General features: G+C 40.2%; 1 protein-coding gene across 1 annotated transcript in view; it reads left to right on the top strand.

The window, feature by feature from the left end:
* Positions 1–20891, top strand: part of LOC125344151 (vascular endothelial growth factor receptor kdr-like) — a 206469-nt gene that overhangs the window by 20760 nt on the left and 164818 nt on the right. Inside the window, exon 3 of the mRNA XM_048336761.1 lies at positions 16894–16990. Within this exon, the coding sequence (XP_048192718.1) occupies positions 16894–16990 (97 nt within the window). The remainder of the gene's footprint in view (positions 1–16893; positions 16991–20891) is intronic.

A 20891-nucleotide genomic window follows, 5' to 3' on the forward strand; every position in this document is an offset into this window, starting at 1 on the left:
ACACACACACACACACACACTTGTGTCAACAACCGGGTTTGATCCAGAAGATTCCTCAAACAAAAGTCAAGATTCAGAGGTTTACATTGAACTTTTGTAATATGACCCCTGACTGGCTTTTGATTTTTTTTCAGCTTTACAATGGTGCAAAAGTGATAATGAATTCAGCAAAATCCATACTTAAGATTCTGAATTTTTATCTTTTCCCACTGTAGCAAAATATAGCATGATACCCTCTTACACTGCTGGGTGGGCAGTGACAGCACACCACAACTCTGGGTCATTCATATGATCCTAAGGGTGAACATCTGACACAAGAAAAATGCTGTTTTTCAGCTGTGATAATTAATTAGTAGGTATGTGCATAGAATGCATTGTTTTGAGTATGTGCCAATACTGGGGCTTGAACTTGGGACCTTCTGCTTTTGCTTGGCTTTTTCACTCAAGCCTTGCACTCTCCCATTTGAGCCAGAGCTCCACTTCCACCTCTTTGGAGGTTAATTGGGAAGAAAAGTCTCATGGGCTTTTCTGTTCAGTCTGACTTCAAACCCCAATCCTCAGATCTCAGCCTCCTGAGTAGCTAGGATGATAGGTGTGAGCCACCAGAACCCAGTTTAAATATGTTTTTGACTTATTTTCTAATTAAGATGAATTTATCAGGATATAAGTTAATAAGTACCCATAGTTAAATAATTAGTTAAGAAGATATTCTAGGGTAACAGCTTTGCTGTAACAAATAATCTTATATAATAAAGGATTAAAAAAAGAAACTGACAAAAATTTCTGGAAACTAGCAATCCAGAGCGATACTCCTTAAGCTCATTCAACGACCCAAGCTCTTTCCCACTGTTCTCTCTGCCATCACTAGAAAGCTGTCCTTATTCACATAGTTCATCACCACATATTTAGGAAAGAGGGAAAATCGGCAACAGGATAGTAACTTCCTTTGCTCATTCTAGTAATCCTAGCTACTCAGAGGCTAGGGTCCAAGAATCACCATTCAGAGTCAGCACGAACAGACAAATACAGGAGACTCTTATTTCCAATTAACTAGAAAAAAGCCAGAAGTGAATCTGTGGTTCACCTGACAGAGCATCAGTCTTGAGTGAAAAAGCCAAGTGAGAACAGGAGGCCCTGAGTTTGAGGCCCGGTATGTGCATGTGCGTGTGTGTACACACACACGCGCACACACACACACACACACACGCACACTGTAACCAGATACAATTCAAACTCAGTATTTTTGTATTTCACTGGTTAGAATTTGGCCATACCCCTCTACTTCTTGCTATAAGGGAAACAAAGGCATGCAGTACTTATTGTGGACATACAGATACCTACTTTGAAACATCATGACTGTTGTGGGGTCCGGTGGTGGGGGGAGGTTCCATGTCCCCCCAAGAGTCCACCACTCAGAAACAGTCTCAAGCAAAAAGATGGATTTATTGGGGAAGCATAAAGCAAAGTGCCTGGCTGGAGACGTAGCACAGACTCGAGAGCTGAAACTACGCCCCTGAAAAGCGGGCTGACGGGCCAGGCACACCACAGACTCAGGAGCTGCCACTGTGCCCCCGAACTGTCCTCAAATTGGGGTTTCTAAAGGCAAAAGGGCAGCACAGATGTAGGGGCTTGACGCAGGGGATAGAGCAAGCAACATTAACAAGCAAGCATGACACAGTTGTAGGAGGTTGACGGAGGGGGTAGAGCAAGCAACAAACAAGTTAAGCCATTTACAAAAGCAGAATTTGGGGGTCAGGTTGACCTAATCTACTCCCTGCAACATTTCCTACCATGTTTCCCTAATCAAAATGGAGTCAGCTCTGCTCCCTACAACAAGACTATGTTAGAGAGTGAATATCAAGGAAGGAATACTTAGGACAAGTTAATGGCTACTAGGCTCCTAGATGTATGAGTTTGATTCATGACATCAGAGAAACTAAAGCTTTTTCTTTGATTTATTCATTTGGTTATAGTCAAAACAATTAAATTACTGTGGGGCTGGGAATATGGCCTAGTGGTAGAGTGCTCATCTTGTATACATGAAGCCCTGGGTTCGATTCCTCAGCACCACATATATAGAAAAAGCCAGAAGTGGCGCTGTGGCTCAAGTGGTAGAGTGCTATCCTTGAGCCAAAAGAAGCCAGGGACATTGCTCAGGCCCTGAGTTCAAGCCCCATCCTTTCCCTCACACCCTGACAGGTTATCTATTTAGGCCTTTTCCTTCCCTTTCTTTTCCAATACTCCAAAAAGGCATGTGTCATCTAAGATCAACCTATATAAGCAATGCAATATTACAACTTCTGAAGAATGTTGATAGCTGTAAAGGCCTCTTCTCTCTTAAGACAATGATCCCAAAGGATAACACACTACTCTGCACTGACCTCCTTTCCAGGGCAGGATTCCTTTTTAGATATTTTCATAAGTAAATGAAAATTCCGTCAGGCAGCAATCAATCTAAAAGTCTTGTCTTTTAGAGCATAATGACTTCTGACTGACTGTGTGATCTCAGATATATCTTGTCCTGTGAACCTTGCCTTCCTCACAGAAGGAAGGAAACTAGGTCTGCTAGGTTTTAAGGTCTTTAGAGGGAAAAAGTACTCATGCTAATATACCATACTGTTAAAAATTCACCAAATGGAGAACATGAACCTGTCCATCCAAACTAGATTCTATGCCTAAGGTCAAATTGTCAAGATTTCCTGAGAAAAGTAATGCCCTGAAAGGAAAGGAGTCTCACCTGACATGACAGCTGGAACTACAAAACAATCACAGCTGACCTGGGAGTTTGAAGAGTTCAAGGCCAGTCCTCCAGAGCCCGGGCCTTTTCCCTTGGCAGTGCATTACTAAGCCCTGTTGTCTCCACTGACAAAGAGCACTTGTTTTTTCCTGAGATACTATCCAGAGAAATGTACAGGAAATATAGAGACAGTTATGGAACCGGACTTCTTTGCCTGGAACAGCCTGATAAATGGTGAGGATAAGTAGAAGAGGAAGAATGATGAGAGAGGAAGTAAGAAACAGTTTGTATGATTTACAGGACCGACTTGAAATTGAAAACAGCTCCAAGAGCTGGGAACATGCTTTTTTTTTTTTTTTTTTTTTTTTGCCAGTCCTGGGCTTGGACTCAGGGCCTGAGCACCATCTCTGGCTTCTTTTTGCTCAAGGCTAGCACTCTGCCACTTGAGCCACAGTGCCACTTCTGTCCATTTTCTATATATGTAGTGCTGAGGAATCGAACCCAGGGCTTCATGTATAGGAGGCAAGCACTCTTTCCACTAGGCCATATTCCCAGCCCTAAATCGTTATTTTAAAGGCAATGTAGAGAGGGGTTACAGTTACACAAGTCAGGTAATGAGTACATTTCTTTTTTGGTAATGTCATCCCTTCCCTTGCTCTTTCCCAGTTTTTAGAATGTTATTGTTAAGGTAATCTCCCCCTTTCTAAACAGTGTTCTCCCATTCCTGCAGTCACACCTTCAAGAAGCCTTTTTAGCCAACATTCAGGCAGAAGGAAGCTGCCAGTTTATGGTGTGATTAACAAGAAAGACTCTCTCCCTTCTTACCTCTCCCCTCTTTTCTCTTTTTTTTTTTGTGCCAGTATTGTGGCTTGAACCGGGGTGGGCAGAGTCTATTAACTGTTTTGCTCAAGGCAGGTACTCTACCACTTGAGCCATACCTCCAGTTTCTGCTGGTTAATAGGAGATGGTCTCATAGACTTTCCTGTCCAGGCTGGATTTAAACTGTTATCCTCAGTTCTCAACCTTCTGAGTTGACATGATTACAGGGGTGAGCCAGTAGAACCTGGCAAGAAAGACATTTTTGAAGTAATTTTAGAAAGACGCATACTTTCTTCTTATTTCATTTCATTTTGTTGGTAGTGGGTCTTGAATTCAGGGTCTAGGTGCTGTCCCTTAGCTTTCTGACTAAAGGCTAGCACTCTACCACTCAGTCACAGTGCCACTTCTGGTTTTCTGGTGGTTGATTGGAGATAAGAGTTTCGGACTTTTCTGCTCTGTATGGCTTTGAACCATGATCCTCAGACCTCAGCCTTCTGAATAGCTAGGATTACAAGTGTGAGCCACCAGTGCCTAGCTTTATTTGATTTTTTTTTTTTTTTTGGCCAGTCCTGGGCCTTGGACTCAGGGCCTGAGCACTGTCCCTGGCTTCTTCCCGCTCAAGGCTAGCACTCTGCCACTTGAGTCACAGCGCCACTTCTGGCCGTTTTCTGTATATGTGATGCTGGGGAATCGAACCTAGGGCCTTGTGTATCCGAGGCAGGCACTCTTGGCACTAGGCTATATCCCCAGCCTATTTGATTTTTTTTAATACTTGAGGAAAACTAACTTTTTTGGTTGGTTGTGGGGCTTGAACTCGGGACCTGGGCACTGTTCCTGAGCTCTTTCACTCAAGGCAAGTGCTCCGCCATATTTTTGAAGCCACAACTCTACTTCCAACACATACTTTTTTAAAAATTAAATTTTATTGACAAGGTGTTGTGCAAAGGGGGTACAGTTACATAATAAGACAGTGAATGCATTTCTTGTGATATTTTACACCCTCATTTTTCTTTCCCTTCCCTAGATCAGGTATGCATAAATACAATAGTGTACCAAAATCATATACAGTAACCACTTAGGGTACGCCACAGGAAATTCATGTAGAACTTTAAAGATAACGTCAACAATAGACTCCTCCTGTGTTCTTCTCTTGGAGCTGTTTTTTTTTTTTTTTTTTTTTTTTTTGGCCAGTCCTGGGCCTTGGACTCAGGGCCCGAGCACCGTCCCTGGCTTCTTCCCGCTCAAGGCTAGCACTCTGCCACTTGAGCCACAGCGCCGCTTCTGGCCGTTTTCTGTATATGTGGTGCCGGGGAATCGAACCTAGGGCCTTGTGTATCCGAGGCAGGCACTCTTGCCACTAGGCTATATCCCCAGCCCCTCTTGGAGCTGTTTTTGCTACACATACTTTTTAACTGCTGATGAATTGGCAGCTGAAGCCTGCGATTTCTTCTTGACAAATAGCAGGAAGGAGTAAAGCTGAATTTATCTGATCTCTGGCAGGTGTATAACTTGTTAGAGCCTTGAAAGGAACTTGCCTGAGTGTCAGTTCCAGGAAGAAAATGATTATTTCTTATTATATTTCCAGCTGACAAGGGACTAAAATCCTTGGTTTCTACTGACTTTTCTTAAAGTTGTTTTCATTCAGGAAAGACACATAAAAGATCTTTTGCCCTCCCTTGTTTGATTTCCTTCTACACATTTTGCAATCGTTGTTCATACTTACATTGCATAGTTTCTCTACAATCTCACGTTTCTTTACCCCTTGCTTTTACACAGACACAAAATGTAAAGGACCAGCACGGTGCTCATACTCTAAGAATGTTCTTTGTTTCTTTAAGTTCAAACTATGAGACCACTATGGTTTCATAGTGTGTTGATTGAACATCTAAACATCAGGTACATTTTTATTATTTTGTACATGACAGAATTAGAAAGAAGGAGTATACAAATGTATCTATTGTTTATGCATTTTTGTACTGGTACTAGGTAGGGCTCTAACTCAAATTCTTGCCCCTTTTCCTCTTTCTCTAAAGTAGGTTCATTTGCTCAAGAAGGTTATTATAATACAGAAGAAAATCAACTACACCAGATCCAGACATTATGGGGTTTATTTAATTTTTGTTCTGATCCTAGGGCTTGAGCTCAAGGCCTGGATATAGTTTCTTTGTTCACAGCTGGCATTCTACCACTTGAGCTGTAGGGCCTTATTACCTCCTGTGTAACATAAGCTGCCTGTCCCGCAGGTGGAAAGGCTGGAGTGAGGTCTACGTGCAAACCTCAGACGGTGTGTAGCCATGAGATGCCCCTCCCCCCACACTTAAGAACGAGGACGCAGGACACGTGGGCTTTCTCAGGGAAGACTTCTTGGAATTCCACCAGTTTACTCAGGGGAGAGGTTTATATGACAGTAATGGTGGCAGGAAGGGGAGAGATCTGGAGTCACTAGTGATAGGCTGATCTGGGCTGTCCATCACAGTGATGTCACAGAACTTCCCCCAGAGGCAGAGATCACAGCCCACAGGGCCGCCCCCTTGGGCTCCACCTGGCGCCATTTTGACACACACGTGGCCGAGGCAGAAGGCAGGGCTGGACAGAGCCGCCTTTCTGGTTCCGGACCTGGGGAAAAGGTAGGAGTGGCTAACAGCCATGCAGCCCCAGGGAGGGAGAGGAGGCAGGTTTCTCAGGACCGCCTCTTAAAGGTATAGCTGGAGGCCAACATCGAGCCACACCCTGGAGGCTTTGATTTTTAATATACAAAAGGCTTCCAGCTAGGCACCAGTGGTCCATGCATATAACCTTAGCTATTTGGGAGGCTGAGACCAGGAAAATTTTAGTTTAAGGGCAGCCCAAGAAGAAAAGTTCATGAGATTCCCTTCTCAACTTTTTTGGTGGCTAATTGGAGATAAGAATCTCCTAGACTTTCTTGCCTGGCCTGGTTTTGAATCATAATTCTCAGATCTCAATCTCTTGAGCAGGTAAGGTTACAGGCATCACCTACTGGTGCCCAGCTTCACATACGCTTTCTATTTCCAAACCCTTAACTTTGAGAAGTGATGGTAATGGTGGAAATGATAGGTACTAAAGGCAGAAAATACTGTCATGTTAGGATAATAATATAACTCTTAATGGGCAAATAATTATTAAAATCTTTTAAGTAGTTGTACAAGGGGTTTCAATTCAATATGTCAATTTATCAGTAAAATACATCTTGATCCATGCTACCCCTTCCATCATTCCTTACATTTCTCCCAACCTTACCCTTTCCCTCAAGTTACATGAAGCCTTGAACTACTACAGGAAGGAATAGGGAAAGTATAGGCAGGAGCTTACTGAAGAGTTCCAATGGCTCAGCAAATGAGACTGCATCAAACTAAAGTTTTCTTCACAGCAAAGGACATAGTTACTAAGCCAAAAACAAAATCTACAGAATCAGATATGATCTATGCCAGCCATATATTTTACAAAGGCCTACTATCAATAGTATACAAAGAACTCAAACAACTAAACCCCTAATGAAATAGAAATAGCCAATAAACACATGAAGAAATGCTCAATGTCTCTAGACATAAGGAAATAGAAATCGAATGATACATTTTTATTTATTAACCCTTTGAAGTCTTTTTAGTATTAACTTCTGGTATTACCTCTATTATATATTCAGGACAATTGTGGCAGAGATATAAATAATAGAACTGAGCCATAAATCTTAGTAATCTGCCTTCAAAGTTTATTTTCTCAACTTCTATATGACATGTCATAGACTATTGCAACTCTTCAATTACTTACTCAGTGACCATTTGTGAAATTTATCAATCCCCGTTTAGGCTCCTAAACCTGTTTTTATATTGTTTCTAACACCTTTAAAAAATTCAGTAATTTATCTTTTGATATCTACTTTTATCAGTGGACTAAGAGCCAGAAGCATTTCTGAAGCCTCTGTGCTTTTTTGATATTGCCTAATCTAGTATGTGATACTTTACTTAAACCAGTCATGGAATGCCCTCTGCTAGGTGCTCTAGCATAACAAGTGCACAGGAGAATAAGGATAGTTTTTGACATGAAAGAGGTCTTAATCTGTAAGTGGGAATGTTTCTAGACATAAAAATATGTCCTTCCATGAGGAAAAATGAGATTAGATCTGTAATTATGGCTCTGTAGTGTGTTGCTGGACAAAATATCAGTCAATTCTTATAGGAACTGGAATAAAGAAGAGTTTGAAGTTTTATATATGTGAAAGGAGATAGACATGTTAGTTACTCTGATTAGATAATTACATCTTGAATTATCCTGCTAGATCTTAAAATATGTACAATATGCCAATAGAGCAAATATAAAATCAATTCTGGGCAATACTGCAATAAAATATAATGTGAAATGATATTTAAACCAATAAGATTCAGTTTTAGGTCGTTTTAAACCCTTTGCATAAGTATTTTAGCATTAGAGTAACAGCCTCAAACTGGAAGAAACTGTGAAGATGTAGATCTGCATTAGTGAGTATGGAAATAACATTTGTTTCTTTTCATTGGAAACAAGTTTGAGAAAACCATTTTTTCCTTGGCATATTTATTTAAATTATGTTTACTTTTTATTTGTTTGTTGGTTTGGGCCTTGAATTTGGGACCTGTGAGCTGTCCATGAGGTTTGTCTGCTCAAGGCTAGGGCTCTATCTCTTTCAGCCACAATGCCACTTCCAGTTTCCTGGTGGTTAATTGGAGATAAGAGTCTCAAGGACTTTCCTACTATGACTGGATTTGAACCATGATCCTCACATCTCATCCTCCCGAGTAGAGGAGCTCAGATTATAGGCATGAGCCTCTGGCACATGGCTCTTTACTTATTTTGAATAGGCAATTTATTCAAATGGTAAATAACTGAAATTACATATAAATATATTGTAACATGTCAGTCCAAAAATCACATACATCAAGAATACACAGGGGATTTCCTGGAAGATGGCTGAGGAGCAGAGCCCTAGCTAAGCTCCCACCGACATCCCAGTTTTACCCCTCCAGAGAAACTTTTACTCTTAGAAAGACAGCCCAAGTAAGTTAAAACAGCATAGAGATTCTGGCCAGAAAGGAAAAAATCGACTTTGCTCGCCTGAAAACACAGATTTGAGCTCTGGGCTGCGTGCCAGCACCAGTGCCACCACAACACCTGCCACACCATGCAACTAAAGTACACAGTGGTGACCAAGAAGAAATCCTCCAGACGGCGGCAGACAGACACAGATTACAGGCTGAGCACGGATGGGACGAAATTGCAGAGAAAGCGTGAGTACCCCACAAAAGACATTCTCACTCGCGCCCACAGAGCAGCATCTGGAAGATAGCCCTTCCCCCACCACCAGAGCAAAGTGCCATCTTTAACTCTGGCATAGACCCCTTCAGAGCAGACTGGTACTGAAGCAGGCCAGGGGAAAGCTAGGATGAAGGGGCCATCTGTGAAAAGGGCAAGATTGACTGAACAGTGACAGCCAGCTCTGCCCAGGAGAACATCCCACCGCCCAAGCAGGAGGCTCATTCCCAGGCTGCGGCTCATAGACTCAGGTAAACTCAGCCAGAGGTGCCCCACCCTGCCCGGGCAACACTTCAGCTGCCCACATTCCAGCAGCTGGAAATTCTAAAATCAAACCGAAAGCAGCAAGCAGTTACTGGCAGCACGGAACAATCAGATGGGAGATAAACTGCCCCATTACAGAGGTCGCCCACTCCCACCAGCAAATGGAGCTGAATTCAACAGCCAGCTCTGCCCAGGAAATGGTCTCCCTGCTCAGGAGGGAAGAACCTCCCCCAGGGCAAGCGGCCCTCAGCCAGGTAAACCAGGCTGGAGGTGCCCGCCCTGCTGAGTCCACAGCCTACTCAGAGCCAGGCATAAAAGGCTGTGGCCCCACAGCAGACAGGAGGAGCCACAGTTTACCAGACTATTCAGTATCCTCCAATGACAGAGGACACCCAAATCCTACCTTCAAGCTGTGCGAACCACAGAGCCCCAGGATTTAACTAACAGGGGAAGAGGGTCAGAGCAGATCCACCCCCTGCAATGTGAAAGCAAATCAAAACAGCCAAGCAACAGGACAATAGACTGTAGACCATAGCAAGGAAATCAGAGACTGGAGAAAGTCCACCAAAACAAGGAAGACTTCATTTTTTAAAACATTTTTAAAAACTTTTTTGTTTTTCATTTTTTAGCTGTTGTTTGTTTTTTGTTTTCTGTTTTTTATTTGTTTTTTGGGGGTAATATTTTTTTTTGTTTAGTGTGTTTGTTTTCCTGCATTTTTTCTTTGTTTCTCTTTTCAAATTTTCTTTCTTATAATTACTTTCCTTGGACTAATACTTTAACACTTTTCTGTTGACTCTCCATTGTCTATCATTTAAACATCGTTCTTTCTATTGATTCTACTCTTCTCCACCTTTCCACTTCACTGAAACTAAACCAAAATCATCACCTCCCATTCATTTTACTCTATTCACTTCACTACCCCTAACTTACCCTCCTAAATTTACTTCCAGGTCCTCCAGACTCCATTGACCCCTGGTTATCGGATAGAGGGTATCCCTGTTAAATCCGAGTGAGTCAAAGGGATTCATAGAGAAATCCCACCAGTCCAAAAAGAACTAAATATAAGAACAAAAATTGCTCATGGGGTTATGATGGTAAATGAGTAACCACTGAATAGAAGGCTCAGGGTTGGTTGTTATATTAAAATTGTATTCTTTGGGGACACCAAATTTGCTTTTATACACAAAAAAAGAGGGGGAAGGTATCTGTATATAACTGTGAACTTCCACATTTTATACAACAGTGCTTGAAAAGGTCTGCTTTGGGTCTTAAACGGTGCTCACAGGTACTTGTAGGTTGGCATTTCCAATCCAAATGGGCAGAATATTAGCCAAGAACTTCCCAAATATTCAGAAGGATAGGCCTATAGAGATACAAGAAGCATTTAGAACCCCAAACCAACCAGACCGGAATAGGATATCCCACTGACACATTGTGATAAAAACAGGATCAATAGAGTCCAAGGAAAGCATCCTTAAAGCTGTTAAGGAGAAGAAAACAATCACATATAAAGGATAAGCAATGAGAATTAACCCAGACTTCTCAGCAGAGACCATGAAAGCAAGGAGAGCCTGGAATGAGGTATACCAAACACTAAATAAAAATAACTACCAACCAAGAATACTGTACCCAGCCAAACTCTCATTCATAGCCGAAGGTCAAATACAAGTCTTCCACAGTAAGGAAAAACTGAAACAATATATCTCCACCAAACCAGCTTTACAGAAAATCCTCAAAGATGTACTATACAGAGAAAATAACCAAGATCCCAATACAGACAGAGAAATGAACCCTAAATAGAAAACCAGAATATTAGATCAAGAAATGGGAAGACACAGATTTTAACAAGATAGCTATAATGAAAGGAATAAATGATCATCTCTCAATCCTAACTCTCAACATTAATGAATTGAATTCTCCAATCAAACGACATAGGCTCATACGTTGGATCAAAAATCAGGATCCATCTTTCTGCTGTCTCCAAAAGCCACATCTATCCAGCTAAAGTAAACATCTTCTAAAAGTGAAAGGCTGGAATAAAATCTATCAAGCAAATGGCCCCCATAAGCAGGCTGGCGTTGCAATCCTAGTATCAGATAAAATTAACTTCAAATTAAAAATGGTAAATAGAGACAAAAAAGGTTAATACATTCTAATAAAGGGATCTCTCCTACAGGAGGATATAACCATCCTAAATATCTACACCCCAAATACAGGAGCACACAACTTCATCAAACAAACACTACTGACTAAAAATACTCATAGACTCAAACATATTGATTGTTGGAGATGTTAACACTCCACTGTCACCTCTGAACAGATCAACACACCAAAAACTGAGCAAAGAAACCTCAGAACTAAATAACTGCATAGACCAACTAGACTTAATCTACCGAATATTCCATCCAGCAACACCAGAATACACATTCTTTTCAGCAGCACATGGAACATTCTCCCAAATAAAGCACATCCTAGGGTACAAAGAAAATCTGTACAAAGTCAGAAGTATCAAAATCATTCCCTGCATTCTCTCAGACCACAATGGAATAAAATTAGAGCTAAACTCAAACAGCCACAACAGAATATCCTACAATTCATGGAGACTAAACAACACATTGCTGAACCATCAGTGGTCATTGTAGAAATTAGAACAGAAATTCAAATGTTTATGGAATTAAACCAAGATGAGCACAGAAACTATCAGCTCCTTTGAGACACAGCAAAGGCAGTACTCAGAGGAAAATTTATACCTCTGAGTGCCTACATCAACAAACTGGAGTAACAACAATTCAACAACTTAAAGAAGCACCTTAAGCTCCTTGAAAGAGAACAACAAGCCAAACCCCAAGCCAATAGATGGAAGGAAATTATTAAAATCAAATCAGAGTTAAATGACTTAGAGTAAAAAAGAAATCCAAAGAATCAACAAAACAAAGAGTTGGTTTTTTGAAAAATTTAACAAGATAGACAGACCCCTAGCAAATCTGACCAAAAAATGAAGGCACCACACCCAAATAAACAAGATCAGAGATGAAACAGGTAACATCACCACAGAAACAACCAAAATTCAGAACACAATAAGGGAATATATTGTAAAGCTTTACGCCAACAAATTTGAGAACCTGGAAGAAATGAATGATTTCCTAGCAAAAATTGATATCCCCAACCTCAACCATGAAGATTTAAACCTTCGAAACAGACCCATATCCAGCATTGAAATAGAAATGGTGATAAGAGATCTCCCATCCAAGAAAGGCCCATGTCCAGACAGATTCACAGCAGAATTCTACAAGGCCTTCAAAACAGAACTCACACCAATATTTCTCAAACTCTTCAATGAAATTGAAAGAGAAAGTTCGCTACCAAACACAATCTATGATGCCAGTATAACCCTCATCCCAAAAACCAGGCAGGGACTCATCAAGGAACGGGAACTATAGACCAATTTCCCTGATGAACATCGATGCAAAAATTCTCAACAAAATTGTAGCCAATCAACTTCAACATGTCATCAAAAAAAATCATACACTACGACTAAACTGGATTCATCCCCGGTATGCAGAGCTGGTTTAATGTTATGCAAGTCAATCAACGTAATCCACCCCACAACCAGAGCAAGGTCAAGAATCACATGATCAGTTCGCCAGATGCAGAGAAAGCATTTGATAAAATCCAGCACCCATTTATGATAAAAGCTTTGGAGAAACTAGGATTCCAGGGAACATCCCTGAATATAATTAAGGCTCTCTACGACAAACCCACAGCGAACGTTACTCTTAATGGGGAAAAGATAAATCTATTTCCTCTACAATCAGGAGCAAGACAAGGTTGTCTGCTCTCCCCTCTCCTCTTCAAGATAGTACTAAAATTCCTAGCCAGAGCAATAAGGCAAGACGAGGACATGAAGGGGATCCAAATTGGAAAAGATGAAGTTTAACCTTCTGTCTTTGCAGATGACATGATCTTGTATCTAAAGAACCTCGTAGAGTCTACTCCCAAGCTACTTGAGCTGATCCAAAACTTTGGCAAAGTAGCAGGATTTAAAATAAACCCTCAAAAATCCATGGCTTTTCTATATGCCAATGACCTGAAAACCGAGGCTGAAATGAGGAAAGCAAGTCCTTTTGCAATAGCCTCTACAAACATAAAATACCTAGGAATAACCTTAACCAAAGAAGTTCTCAACTTTAAAAACATGAAAAACGAAATTAAGGCAGAACTAAGGAAATGGAAAAACTTCCATGCTCCTGGATTGGGAGGATTAATATTGTCAAAATGGCAATATTGCCAAAGGCTACCTACAAATTTAATGCAATACCCATTAATATCCTAATACCATTTTTTAATGAAATAGAGGAAGCAATCCAGAAATTCATATGGAACAATAACAGACCCCAAATAGCAAAAACAATCCTAAGCAGAAAGAACAGTGCGGGAGGAATTACTATACCAAACCTCAAGCTGTATTACAAAGCTATTGTAATAAAAAGAGCTTGGTATTGGCACATGAACAGGCCTGAATACCAATGGAACAGAACTGAAGACCCAGAAATGAACCCACAGAACTACACCTACTTAATCTTTGATAAAGAAGTTAAAAAAATAGGATGGAAGAAAGATAGCCTCTTTAACAAATGGTGCTGGCAAAACTGGTTCAACACCTGCAAGTAACTAAAACTAGATCCTTATATATCACCCTGCACCAAAATCAATTCCAAATGGATCAAAGACCTCAAAATAAAAACAGATACCCTGAAAAGACTACAAGGAGTAGGCTCCTTGGCACAGGACGAATCTTCCTTAACAAAGGCCCAGAAATACAACAAATCAAAGAAAGGTTGGACAAATGGGACTGCATCATACTGCAGAGCTTCTGCAGGGCAAAGAACTTAACTTGCAAGATAAGCAGAAAGCCTAAAGATTGGGAAAAGATCTTTACTGGCCATACAATGGACAAAGTCCTCATATCTAAAATATATGCAGAACTATAAACATTAAATTCCTCCAAAACAAAACCGCAAAGAACCACAGCCCCCTCAACAAGTGGGCTAAAGAGTTAGAGACTTCTCTGATGAGGAAATGAGAATGGCCAAGAGACACGTGAAAAAGTGCTCTACATCACTGGCCATAAAAGAAATGCAAATCAAAACAACATTGAGATTCCACTTCAACTCTGTAAGAATGTCCTTTATCAAGAAATCTCGGGCTGGGGATATAGCCTAGTGGCAAGAGTGCCTGCCTCGGATACACGAGGCCCTAGGTTCGATTCCCCAGCACCACATATACAGAAAACGGCCAGAAGCGGCGCTGTGGCTCAAGTGGCAGAGTGCTAGCCTTGAGCGGGAAGAAGCCAGGGACAGTGCTCAGGCCCTGAGTCCAAGGCCCAGGACTGGCCAAAAAAAAAAAAAAAAAAAAAAAAAAAAAAAAAAAAAAAAAAAAAAAGAAATCTCACAATAATAATGTTGGAGTTGATGTGGCCAAAAGGGAACCCTATTTCATTGTTGGTGGGAATGTAAACTGTTTCAGCCACTCTGGCAAGCGGTATGGAGATTTCTCAGAAGGCTAAACATAGCACTCCCCTGTGACCCAGCAGCCCCACTTTTGGGCATCTACCCAAAACACCACAAACAAGAACACACTAAAACCACCAGCACAACAATGTTCATCGCAGCACAATTTGTCATAGCTAAAATATGGAACCAACCCAGATTCCCCTCAGTAGACGAATGGATCATGAAAATGTGGTATATACACACAATGGAATTTTATGCCTCTATCAGAAAGAATGACATTGCCCTATTCATAAGGAAATGGAAGGGCTTGGAAAAAATTATACTAACTGAAGTGAGCCATACCCAAAGAAACATGGACTCTATGGTTTCCCTCATAGGGAATAATTAGTACAGGTTTAGGCCAGTCACAGCAGAGGATCACAAGACCCCAGTAGCTATCCCTTATGAACACATAAGATGATGCTATGTGATAAGAACTCCATGTTATGGAAACGAGTGTTATATCACTGTTGTAATTACTTTCAACGTGTCATGTGAAACTGTAGCTTCTTTTGTTGATGATCCTCTTGTATCCCCTTCCTGTGGTTGTACCCACACTACCAGTGTATCTCATCTGAGTACCCTGGATACTGTATATACTGGTATTAGAACTAGGGAAGTGAAAGGGAATATCAAAATCGTGAGAGAAAGGATAAAACAACAAATGACTCCAAAAGCAATACTTGCAATACCATGTGGTGTAAACCAACTGAACAACTCATGGTGGGAGCGGGAAAGAGAGAGTAGGGAGAGGGGAGTAGGGGGGAGGTAACAAATAGTACAAGAAATGTACCCATGGCCCTATGCTTGAAACTGTAACTCCTCTGTACATCACTTTGACAATAAATAATTAATTATTTTGAAAAAAATATCCAAAGTCCAGATGCTAAAATAGGGTCAGGTCACGGGGCACTGTCACAGGAAATTTGTGAGTTTCCCAAGTTTAAGGCATAGAGCTGACAAGTCCAGTAACCTATCATACAAGTTCCGTCTCCTGCCTCTAGGAATTCAGGCATTCACATAACCTTGTTGTGGGACTTGCCCTTATTACACCATGAAGCTTAAATGGCTCCAGTTAATCCCAATCCCCTGTCTACCACATAGCCAAGATGGTTCTGGTTAACTCCAGCATCCCCACTTCAATATATTCATGATAACAGTGTGAGAGGAATGGATTAAACAGAAACCATCAGTGTCTGAGATCTCACATTGAAACTAGTATACTGTTCTTTTAACTGCTGTTAAATCAAGTGGAATGTCCAAGATCAGTACTAATGGGACAGGTAACTAGAGATTTCTCATGCTTATGGATAGCACTGAAAACCAGTAGCAAACTGTTCAGTCTTATGTCCTAATCCCTGATCTGATCCTCAATTATAACTATCTATCTATTATTTATGTAAATGCAAAAATGATTATATAGCAGACATACTGTCTTATAGTTTGCTCCTTATTTTATTTTGGAATTTTTTTGTGTGTGTGCTAGTACTAGAGTTTAAAATCAGCCTAAACATTGTCCCTTAGCTTTTTTGCTCAAGATTGGCCCTCTACCACCTGAGCCCCCACCTTGGAGTGGTTCATGCCTATAATCCTATCTCGTTGGAATGTTAAGATCATGAAGTTTGTAGTAAAAGGCAACCCCAAGAAAAAATGTTTATGAGACCTTTTCTCAAATTTTTATGTACCTGTTATTTCAAGCTATGTGGGAGGGTGAAATTGGGAGATTCAGAAGGATGGCAATTCCTGGCTTGCCCAGACAGAAAACTGAGAAACTCCATCTCTATTAAGGGGAGCTGAATGCAGTGGTGTGTGCTTGTTATCTCATTAATGGCAAGAAGCTTAAAGTAAGCACATTGTAGCTCTACAAAGCACAAGGCTAGTGGTGTGATTCAAGTGGTAGAAAACCAGTACAACAAAATGTAAGGGTCTGAGTTCAAAACCTAGTAATTGACAAAGAAATCCTTCCCTGTTGCTATTTTACTACTATGTATCACAAAACATATATGTTTAGAATATATACATATGTTTAGAATGTATACATTCTTATTTAATCTAAATGAATCAATATGGTAGCTTCTAGTTATTTGGTATTATATTTTTATAATAATGCAGTAATCGGTTTCACATCCTCATCATTTTGTGTATGTAAAATGATACCCGTATAAATCTCAAGACAAATTTTAAGAAATCCTAATCGCAAGGAATTTTATTTTGGTTTAGGTCTTGCTGATGAAGCAACCATGTTGGAACCAAAACTGAGCATTTTGGGAGATCAAGTGGTGATCCAAGCTGGTGGAACATTTGACATTACCTGCAGGTAATACTGTCAAGGCCATTCATCACATCCTGGTTAAAAGCTTGTAGCAGGAAGTTATTCAAGAAGTTGAATGTTTGCTCATACCATACAATATTTAATTTCTTTTCCAACTGTATAAAATAGGTTATGGAAGGTCAAATTCACTTCTTGGGGTGGAACAAGTAATTTTATAAGTACTTTTCTTTCTGGATTCTTTTTTAAAATTTTCATCATTTTTTTTCAGCCATCTCAGGAAGTTTGTTTAAGTCATATAGTATTTAATATATCCAATGTTTTTACCAATTTTTCTTGAAGACAAAGTTGCTGTTAATTATTTGTTTTTAATAATGTCACAAAATATGTGATGCTATAGTTTTAATTTATTCAAAGTTGCATTTAATGGAACTTTCTTTTGAATAGTACTGATTTCTTTGATACCTGCATCGTTACATTTTTTTTTGTATATGTGCATTTGCACAGTCAAAAGAACAAGTTCACATTTTCAGAAATCTCTCTCTCTCTCTCTCTCTCTCTCTTTCTTTGTGTGTGTTTGGGGGGGTAGGGGGTGTGTGTGCCAACCCTCATGCTTGAACTCAGGACATGGGCACTGTCCCTGAGCTTTTGTATTCAAGGCAGCACTCTACCATTTGAACCACACCTCCACTTCTGGCTTTTTGGTATTTAATTGGAGATAAGAGTCTCTTGGACTTTCCTGCCCCAGCTGGCTTAGAACAATGATCCTTATATCTCAGTGCCTTGAGTAGGTAGGATTACAGGTATAAGCCACCAGCACCTGGCATTTTAAAAATCTTTAAAGAACTTTTACAGGGTTCCCTATCTCCCTTTGTACTCTTTCTCTTGATGAGCAAGATGGTAGATCTAGCAAAAAGAGGAAAATTCAGTTAGAAATAATCAGTTAGAATTTCACATTATAACAGTAGCTGTAGTTGTTTGAGAGATTAGGTAGGCTAGAGTTAGAGATATAGGAATTAGTCACAAAGAGTAGATGGGACCTTAAACTACATATCCAGATAATGATAGTAAGTTCATAATCTGAAAGAGATCCTGTACTTTAGATCAGAGAAAAAAAGGGGAGTTAGGACAGTGCATAGAAAATGGAGGGAAAACAGGGAGAATTATGGGAGAAGAGACTTTAAAGTCTGGGGATCAGTTGAGTAAGGGGAAAGGGAGGATGTAGGTCAGGAGTAAAGAGGATTGAAGTTTATCACACACACACACACATACCCCACAAGAACATAATGAAACACATCAAATACTATTTTAAATTAAACTGGGGGACTGATAGAGGATAAGGGAATATAACAGAGGTGTACAATTGTTTATAAGATACCATGTATACACTGTGTATCTGTAGAATTATGATAAAACTATTAATATAGGCTAATAAATACAAAAGGATATTCAAATTTTGTGGTACATATAGGTGTAGGTGCTCAATAAATGAATGCTGGATTTAATCAAAATGAAAAAGAACAGGTTCTTACTGCTTCTTAAAATATACTGTGCGGCAGTGTATTAGGAATTAGGTTGGAATACATGCAATAGAAAGCTCAAATAACTGACTTTTAGGTTCAGGGTTTAATTATTTCAGGAGTAAAGCTCAGAAAGTAGGCATTTAGGTCTGGTATGACATTTCAATGAAGTCATTAAAAATTCAGACTGTCCAGAAGATTACAATTCAGGATATAGAAAAGATACTTAAGGGGGCTGGGAATATGGCCTAGTGGCAAGAGAGCTCGCCTCATATACATGAAGCCCTGGGTTCGATTCTCCAGCACCACATATCTAGAAAACGGCCAGAAGAGGCGCTGTGGCTCACGTGGCAGAGTGCTAGCCTTGAGCAAAAAGGAAGCCAGGGACAGTGCTCAGGCCCTGAGTCCACGCCCAAGGACTGGCCAAAAAAAAAAAAAAAAAAAGATACTTAAGCATTCATGTATAGCACATTCCTTCAGTATTCACCACAGCCTAATTATGTAAACAGCCCAGATGCTCAAAAATGTAGGAATGTCATTTGCAAGGAAATGGATGAACTTGAACAAAATGATGCTACGTGGAGTGGAGTAATTCAGGCTCAGACAAAGGGCACATGTTTTCTCTCATATATTGAAATTAGATCAAAATAACCAACATATAAAATATATACAGTCATATGCATATATACACAAACAAATTGACTAGCATGCAGTATATACAAAGGAGGTTTCCAATGGTATAAGTTTTCTGAACAACTGATTTACAGTTTTACAAAATACCAGGAAGCAAGAACACATTTTGCCAGATGTGAGGCTTAGGGGAAGGAGCAAACAAATGGAGAGAGGAAGGATAGACAAATACAGTCATAGTATTCAATGTACATATATGAAAATGGAAACAGGTCACTTGAGAAGAGATGGCTGGGGGTGGAAAAGATGGAGGAAAATGATGGGAGAGGTGATATAAGGTAGGTAAAGTAACATGTCCAATTAAAAAAAACAACAAAATTCAGACTTGTTCTGTAGTGTAACTTTTCCTTTACTAATGACTACTATTATGTAGTCTTCCTATGTAGCCAAGGCTAGCTTGAAATGTGTGATCATCCTGCCTCAACTTCCCAAGTACTAGGATTTTAGGCTTATGCCATCACTCTTTTTTTTTTTTTTTTTTTTTTTTTTTTTGCTTTTTGCCAGTCCTGGGGCTTGAACTCAGGACCTGAGCACTGTCCCTGGCTTCTTTTTGCTCAAGACTAGCACTGTGCCACTTGAGCCACAGCGCCACTTCTGGCCGTTTTCTGTATATGTGGTGCTGGGGAATTAATTGAACCCAGGGTTTCATGTATAGGAGGCAAGCACTCTTGCCACTAGGCCATATCCCCAGCCCTATGCCATCACTCTAAAAAGAATTTTTGAATACCCATCACCTATCATACTTAACTGATCACAGATGCCCTTTTTCCTCACTTGTTCATATCTACACTTCCTCATTTATTTGTTATGTGGAAAATATTCTGTTAATGCCAGCAAATTGTAATGTTTGCTCTTAGTGTTAAAATAAATTTATTTATTTAACAATTTTTGTTATTATAATGTACATAGGTGTTATAGTTTAAAAATTTAGGTAAAGAGTACATTTCTTTTTTTCCTCTTTTCTTTGTCTATCTCTTTCTCTCTGTCCTCTCTCTCTCCTTCTAGCTTTCTCCTTCTTTCTTTCTCTCCTTCCTACAGTCCTTCCTTCCTTCCTTCCTTCCTTCCCTCCCTTCCTCTCTCCCTCCCTCCCTCCTTCCTTCCCTCCCTCCTTCCTTCCCTCCCTCCTTCTTTCTTTCTCCCTTTCTTTCTTTCCCTTCCTTCCTTCCTTCCTTCCTTCCTTCCTTCCTTCCTTCCTTTCTTTCTTTCTTTCTTTCTTTCTTTCTTTCTTTTTCTTTCTTTCTTTCTTTCTTTCTTTCTTTCTTTCTTCTTCCTTCCTTCCTTCCTTCCTTCCTTCCTTCCTTCCTTCCTTCCTTCCTTCCTTCCTTCCTTCCTTCCTTCCTTCCTTCCTTCCTTCCTTCCTTCCTTCCTTCCTTCCTTCCTTCCTTCCTTGCTTTCTTTCTCTCTTTCTTTCTTTTGTTTGAACGTCCTGTGGCTTGAACTCAGGGCCTGGGCACTGTCCCTGAGCCAGTTTGTGCACAAGGCTAGCACTCTACTACTTGAGTCACAGTGCCACTTCCAGTTTTTTTTCCTTAGCAGTTTATTGTAGATAAGAGTCTCACAGACTTTCCTGCCCAGGCTGGCTTCAAACTGTGATCCTCAGCTCTCAGCCTCCTAAGTAGCTACTGTTACAGGTGTGTGCCAATGGCACCTGGCTTAAGAATACATTTCTTTTTGTACAGTGTCACCCCCTCCTTTTCTCTCTCCAATCCTCTACCCACAAGTTGTATAGTTAATTTTCA

Source organism: Perognathus longimembris, chromosome 28 (genome assembly GCF_023159225.1).
Source record: "Perognathus longimembris pacificus isolate PPM17 chromosome 28, ASM2315922v1, whole genome shotgun sequence".
Taxonomy (NCBI): Eukaryota; Metazoa; Chordata; class Mammalia; order Rodentia; family Heteromyidae; genus Perognathus; species Perognathus longimembris.